The following is a 7,749-nucleotide window of genomic DNA, read 5'->3' as shown; positions in this document are numbered from 1 at the left end:
GGGGTGTAGGGTCTGGAGGAGGTTACAGAGATAGGGAGGGGGTGTAGGGGCTGGAAGGGGTTACAGAGATAGGGAGGGGTGTAGGAGCTGGAGGAGGTTACACAACTAGGGAAATAGGTGAGGGTTGCAGAGATTAATGTTAGCTGCAGGGAGCAGAGTTCTGGAGGAGCAGAAGGCTCTGGATTGAGGAATGTTGGGGAGCAGCCGGGAATGGGCCGGAAGGGGCACTGGGTTTGCAGGTTGGCAGAGGGAAGCAGAGAAAGGAGCAAGGTTATGTTAACTGGAGGAAATTAACTGGTGATGGTGTGACCATATGAGGGAGCGTGCAATCATTTCAGGATTCGGTCTGCATTGCCCTGAGGGGTGGTGGAGTGGGATGGAGTTAACAATGAGAGGTTGGAGTTTGGACTGGGAATTCTAACATCAGTCTTTACTGTATAAACCTCTAAATTGCTGGAGAAATTTGGAAGGTCTGGCACCAACTGTGGGGAGAAAAACTGAGTGTCGCCTCTTTCAGAGTCCCACTGCCCCCACACCCTGCAAGATTCATTTCCCGCCCGTCACAAACTGAAGTCCTGCATTTCTGTAGCACCTCCAGCTCAGTGGCGGAGTGTGCTCGGGGCTGAGTTGGATGGATTTTCCAGAGGCTGAAGGGAGGATTGAGGAGTGTTGAAGAGGAGGTTGGAGATGAAAAGGAGGAGCACGCTCGCGGTGGGGTAGGAGGGGTTTTTATTGCTGCTGAATGGCCTCATCCCTCTCCTCGCTTCCCAAGTGGCAATCCGGGCAGACAATTTGGCAAGTGGTGCTCCCCGGAGGGCAATGGCCGCCTGTGCATAGCAGGATCCCACAGGTGACACTGTAATAATGACACAGACGTTCTGATCTTCTGCCAATAGAAATTTGACAAGTTATTGAACAAGACACTGCAGGGGGCAGTGATAGGGTTGGGTGGAGTGTGCTAGGGGTTGGAATCTGGGTGAAAGCCAGCCTCATTCACCACAATGTTGTATCAGAATCTATCATTCGGGTTTCTGAGGAAGGGGCTGATTTGAGGGTGGGTACAGTTACGTCTCAGGCAGGCTGTCTGAGGAAGAGCACTCAATGTTTGCTGTCACACAGAGCTGTGTTCACCATTCTCACTGTGTCTTTATCTCTCCCCTCCCCGGCCCTCTCCCTCTCCCTTTCTCATCCCCCCCCCCCCCCCTCCCTTCTCCCTCTCTCCTCTCTCTCTCTCCCCTCTCCCTCTCCCTCTTCTCTCACCACTCCCTCTCTCTCTCTTCCTCTTTCCCACACTCCCTCCCCGCCCTCTCCTTCTCTCCTCTCTCTCCCCCTCTCCCTCACCTGCCCTCTCCCTCTCACCTCTCCCTCTCCCTCTCTCACCCTTTCCTGCCTTCTCCCTCTCTCCCTCTCCTGCCCTCTCTTTCTCTTCTCTCTCCCTCTCTCCCTCTCCTGTCCTCTCCCTCCCCCTCTCCACTTCCCTGTTCTCTCTCTCCCCCCGCCCCCTCTCTCTCTCCCCCTCTCCATCTCCTGTCCCTCTCCCTCTCCTGCCCTCTCCCTCCCCATCTCCATCTCCCTCTTCTCTCACCACTCCCTCTCTCTCCCCTCTTTCCCTCCCTTCCCCTCTCCTTTCCCCCCTTTCCTGCCCTCTCCCTCACCCCCCTCCCTCTCTCCCCCTCTCTCCCTCCGTTCCCCTGTCCCTTTCCCCCTCTCCTGCTGTCTCTGTCTCTCCTCTCTCTCCCCCACTCACTCTCCTGCCCCTCTCTCTCTCCTGCCCTCTCCCTTTCCCTCTCCCCCTTCCCTGTTCTCTCTCTCCCCCACCCTCTCTCTCCCCCTCTCCCTCTCCTGCCCTCTCCCTTTCCGTCTCCCCCTCCCTGTTCTCTCTCTCCCCCCTCCCTCCCTCTCTCTCTCTCTCTCCTGACAGACCCTGACACTGTGGTTGATGCTCAGCGTTCAGTCAGTTATGCGGTTGTTGGGGGAATGCTGGCCCTGTTTGTCTTTGTGATTATCTGCATGCTCATCGTAACCGTGTGGTTCTCCATGAGGCAGAAAGGTGAGGCACTGGTTTCCCACTTCACCCTGCTCCCCATCGCCTGAGACCGAGGACATCCCCCCATGCCCACACCACCCCCACCACCCCCGCCAGTAGGCTCCATCTGCCCCAGAGCCCCTAGCCATCCATCCTCTTCCCCCCAACTCCACCACCACAACGTATGCTCGTTAAACCCTTTCCCTCCTCCTCACCCAACCGCAACCTGCATTTGTCTAGCGCCTTCCCACCACCTCAGAACACCGCAGAGGTCTGAGAATGTCTCAGAGCGAATGAGGGGCTTTCAGAGATTCCTACACCATGAAAACAGGCCCTTCGGCCCAACTCGTTCATGCCGACCAGATATCCTGAACTGAACCAGTCCCATTTGCCAGCATTTGGCCCATATCCCTCTAAACCTTCCCCATCCCGATGCCTTTTAAATGTTGTAATTGTACCAGCCTCCACCACTTCCTCTGGCAGCTCGTTCCACACCCTCTGCGTGAAAAAGGTCCCTTTAAAATCTTTTGTCTCTCACCTTAAACCAATGTCCCTCTGGTTTTGGACTTCCTCACCTAGGAGAAAAGACCTTGTCTATTCACCCTAACCATGCCCCTCATGATTTATAAGCCTCTATAAGGTCACCCCCTCAGCCTCTGACACACTGTGGAGAAATAGCCCCAGCCTTTTCAGCCTCTCCCTATAGCTCAAACCCTCCAACACTGGCAACATCCTGGTAAATCTTTTCTGCACCCTCTCCAATTTAGTAATATCCTTCCCATAGCAGGGCGACCAGAACAATACACAGTACTCCAGAAGAGGCCTCACCAACAACACAGGAAGAATTCTGAAGGAAGAACAGGTTGGGGGTGGGGAGTGGGGAGTGGTGAGTGTCTCATAACACAGCCCTGGGCGTATGATCCTACAGTGACCACTCAGAGTTATAGAATCCTACAGCATGAAAACAGACCCTTTGGTCCAACCAGTCCATGCCGACCATAATCCCAAACTAAACTAGTCCCACCTGCCTGCTCCTGGCCCATATCCCTCCAAATGTTGTAACTGTACCCACATCCACCACTTCCTCTGGAAGTTTGTTCCACATACAAACCACCCGCTGTATTTAAAAAAAATTGCCCCCATGTGTTTTTTTAATCTTTCTCCTCTCACTTTAAAAATATTCCCCCTCATCTTGAAATCCCCCGTCCGAGGGAAAAGACATCTGCTATTCACCTTATCCATGCCTCTCATGATTTTGTAAACCTCTATAAGGTCACCCCTCAACCTCCTATGATCTAGTGAAAAAAGTCCCAGCCTATCCAGTGTCTCCCCATAACTCAAACCCTCCAGTCCCAACAACATCCTGGTAAATCTTTGCTGAACCCTCTCCAGTTTATCCTAGAATCCCTACATTGTGGAAACAGGCCCTTCGGCCCAACAAGTCCACACTGACCCTTGGAGCATCCCACCCAGATCCATCCCCCTATAACCCACACACCCCTGAACACTATGGGCAATTTAGCATGGCCAATCCACCTGCACACCTTTGGACTGTGGGAGGAAACCAGAGCACCGGGAGGAAACCCACTCAGACACCTTGAGAATGTGCAAACTCTGCATAGACAGTTGCCTGAGGGTGGAATCGAACCCCGGTCCCTGGCGCTGTGAGGCTGCAGTGCTAACCACTGAGCCACCGTGCCGCCTGTAATAATAATAATTTAATAATATCCTTCCTATAACAGAGCGACCAGAACCGCACACAGTATTCCAGAAGAGACCTCACCAATGTCCTTTACAACCTCAATATAACGTCCCAACTCCTATACTCAAAGGTGTGAGCAATGAAGGCAAGTGTGCTAAATGCCTTCTTAACCATCCTGTCTATATGTGACGCAAACTTCAAAGAATTATGTACCTGAACCTCTAGGTCTCTCTGTTCTACAGCATGACCTGGGGCTCTACTTTTAATTGTATAAGTCCTGACCTTGCTCGTTTTATCAAAATGCAATACCTCACATTTATCTGAATTAGACTCCATTTCCCATTCCTCAGCCAATTGACCCAATTGATCAAGATCTCTTTGTAATCTTAGATAACCTTCTATGCTGTCCACTATACCACCAATTTTGAGGTCATCCACAAACTTACTAACCATACCTCCTATATTCTCATTCAAATCATTTATATAAACATCAAAAGTAGACCCAGGATTGAAAAGATCGAAATTTGATTTGGAATCAAAAACCAGCCACGTTGTCGTTAAAACCCCATCTGCGTTCATTAATGTCCTTTAGGGAGGGAAATCTGCCCGTTCTCATCCATTTTGGCCCACATGTGACTCCAGAACCACAACAAAGTGGTTGAATGCTAACTCTCTGAGCCATCCATTCTGTTCAAAGGGGCAATTAGGGATGGGTATCAAACACTTGACCTCTCCGGCATTCTGTGGATAAAGTGGCAAAAAAAAAAATTAATGCCTCACTCAATATTCCAAAGTGAAAAGTGTTGAAGGGCCCAAGCTCTTGTCCCATTTCTGGCTGTGGGAGCTTACTGTGCATTAGTCACATTTCCTTCACCCCCATCACGGTTGACCCACTGAGGTTGCGGAAGACTCTATGGAAATGCTCGAATGTTCAGCTTTGCTTGGTTGGCACACCCAATCTCACTTTCCAAATTCCTTTGTGACTCCAACCTAGGTTCGTACCTGACGCATGAAGCTAGCGGATTGGACGAGCATGGTGAGGCGCGGGAAGCTTTTATTAATGGGAACGAGAGCCATGAGAGGAAGAAAGAATATTTCATCTAGAGAGAGAGAGAGAGAGAGAGAGAGAGACGGTCGCTAAGTGGCCCAGGAACTCAATAGGCTACTTGTAAACACTGATGAAACTTGCCTTTTCTTTTAATCGATGGCTTTGTTATTAGCAAGTATTCCACCTCACAGCACTGATCACTGATGATCTCTGGTTTGGATTCTGTGTTGTCTCTGTTACAACTGGAGCGGTTTTGTGGCTGGTGGAAATAAAAGAGCCCACAAAAGTCTGTTCAGCAAACAATGGGACTCCCAAGGCTATTTAAGATGAACAACGACAGAGGGAGATTACTACTTCGGCAAATCTGGTCGGTGACAACTTCCCTTCCCCCCTCTCACACCACCCCTCACCTCAATTGCCCCCACCTGCCACTCCCTAACCCCTGCACACATTTCAGGCTGGCTCGAGGATAGACTGAAGGTGGAGTCAAGCCGTACTTTTTTCCATTCAAAGACGCAGTCTACTTTTTTTGGTGAATGAGAGTGTATCAGATACTGAGATTATCCGCCGTCTTCTGCTGGAGGACCTACTCCTGTCAATGCGACCCTCGTTTTCTCTCTCAGTTTAATTACTGTGGTTTCTTGGCCATGGTGAACTGCTCCTATGGGCTTAAGTCATTACCAGAAATTCATTATTTTTAACTATTGTTGTTTAACTGTTGTTTCTCTGGGTTCTCACTGCTGGGAATTGAGAGTATTTGACCTCACTGAGCAGTAATACTAACTACTTGTGGACCAGTTACTGCCCCTAGCCCCAACTATCGTAGGATCACTGCAACACAGAAGAAAGATCACTCGAACTATCACAATTGTGTAGCACTTGGAAGACAATGGGGTTAATCATCATTGGTCCTTGTCGGCAATTTATTGCAACTTAACCCTGAGAAAGATGTTACCACAAAGAGAATCCTTGAGAAATTCTAACCAGTATTGAAACTGTCTGATGCTCAATGAAATGTACATTTGGTCAGTTCAAAGCAATTGGAGATGATGACTTCAACTCCCACAGATGAGAGAGGTGAATCTTTAAAGATTCAATCAATATATTTTAGTCAATGTATCAGATGACAGATTGATCTTGTCCCATCTCATTAACCACTAGGCTGTGCAGATAATATCATGATTTGTAGCTGAGGAGGGATGTTTCCAAAGATTTTCATCATTCGATTATCAGGTCGAATGCAAAAGTGCCAAATTTCAACGATTTCTATTGCAGAAGGAAGGAGTGCCAACTGTTTAACAAGTCGACTCTGATAGGACAAGTCTTGCTCCTGGGTTGTACAGAAGGAATGAGGCTAACACACGTTCCCTCTGATTTGCTGTACCTAGCTCTCTGTGTCTCATCCCTCGAGTGTAAGTTACGAGCTCAAACCGATTCTCTCGCGTTGTAGTGGTTGTTGTAAGCATCGGCACACTCGAGATTGTTCGGAAGGTCTTCTTCCCTCATTTTGGAATTGGACTGAAAAGTAGCCATTTTGTTTTGGGAGCTAGCAAGCATGGAGCTGTGGAGGGTACAGTCTGTGATTTACTGATTGTGAGCAGCTGATTTGATTCAAGCAACTGACCATTGGAATATGTGACCTACCTGGACTCACACCATTGGAATTCACACACAATGGTGCTCAATTTCCAAATAGGCAGAGCGTCTCTTTTGGACTGACTGTAGAATCGTGTTTAGGGGGATATCCAGAGCTTGGGGACTCTATAGCTGTGTCTGTGGAAAACCCAGGTCTTGCCGACTAATTGTTTTCTGCTGTGGTGTAAATTGCAATTTCCTGAGAAATTTGGCATTCTTGCATTTGAGGTCCTGATGCGAGACAAAAAGCTTCAGTGACATATCTCTCTCTTTCCGACGAGAGTCACATTCTGTCCCACAGTCTGCACCATTTTCCCTCCTCTACCTGCGTTGCCACGGGATGTTGCGTCTTTGGATTGAGGATTTTGTTTGATACCAACCTGCATGTTGATTTTTGATCACTGATGCCCTTTTATTCTCCCTGGGGACAGTAGGCTAATTCGGACCAGTCAAGAAAGGGTTAATTTTCTGTCACTGAAATTTTGGGGCTGATTCTGCACACTCCCCCGACAGGGTTACGGGGAGCGGAAGTGGGGGGGAGTGGGGGATGGTGGGGAGAGGGGAAGATATAGTCTTTGGGTAAGAGTCTGACCACTTCAGACTGAGATCAGGATATTCCTGGGCCCTGAGGGATGAGGAAGAAAGTGGAGGTGAGTTAGAAGGGCAGCCGCGATCTTGGGGAATGGGGAAGGGATGCCTAATGGGCCAAAAGGCCTCACCCTAATCAGTTGCAGGATTTCGTCATCATAACTTTGAGACAGACTTGTGAAGGAGATGATTGTTTTCAAGAGAGCTATGTGATCTTCCCATTCATCCCCTCTGCCTGTGACTCAGTGGAGCATTTTGATCCCCCAACCCTCCACGCCAACCTCTTTTCCGGGGAGTCTGGGGTCTCCGTACCAAATCTCTCAGGAGGAAGAACTTGGGAACGGTTTGGAAATCCCACTTCTGCCAATGGAAGTCGATCGATGGTCGATAAAAGATCCATCAGCTCAATCGATTTCCAATTATCCAAGGAGATTAAGGGGGAATCTGGAGCAATGGCCCGCATGGATCAGTTGGGATCTCATTGAATGTTGGGGATAGCTCAGAGGGGCTGAATGGCCTCCTCCTGCGCTTGTTGGACAGTTGCTTAACTTGAAGGCCTCTTGCGGCGCATTGGTAGTGTCCCTAACTCTGGACCAGGAGGCATTAGTCTCCGGTCACCGCCTCGACTCCCCGGTAGCTCTAAAGAGAGAGAGCAGCCCCTTCCTCCGAAGGGTCGGAGTGGGGGCGAGGGAACCGGGATCTGAGGATGCTGGCTGTGTTTGGAATCCCACCCCAGGAAACTTGATTGGA

The 7,749-nt window shown here is 49.5% G+C and overlaps 1 protein-coding gene across 1 annotated transcript in view; it reads left to right on the top strand.

Annotated features, from left to right (window-relative positions):
* Nucleotides 1-5,903, top strand: part of LOC125487932 (cell adhesion molecule 4-like) — an 18,908-nt gene extending 13,005 nt beyond the window's left edge. Inside the window, exons 3-4 of the mRNA XM_048620588.1 lie at nt 1,922-2,050; nt 4,723-5,903. Coding sequence (XP_048476545.1) covers nt 1,922-2,050; nt 4,723-4,832 — 239 coding nt within the window. The 3' untranslated portion in view covers nt 4,833-5,903. The remainder of the gene's footprint in view (nt 1-1,921; nt 2,051-4,722) is intronic.
* Nucleotides 5,904-7,749: the final 1,846 nt, after the last annotated feature.

The sequence above is a fragment of the Rhincodon typus genome, chromosome 47 (genome assembly GCF_021869965.1).
Source record: "Rhincodon typus isolate 14 chromosome 47, sRhiTyp1.1, whole genome shotgun sequence".
NCBI classification, from domain to species: domain Eukaryota; kingdom Metazoa; phylum Chordata; class Chondrichthyes; order Orectolobiformes; family Rhincodontidae; genus Rhincodon; species Rhincodon typus.
This window is presented reverse-complemented; position numbering and strand designations above follow the sequence as displayed.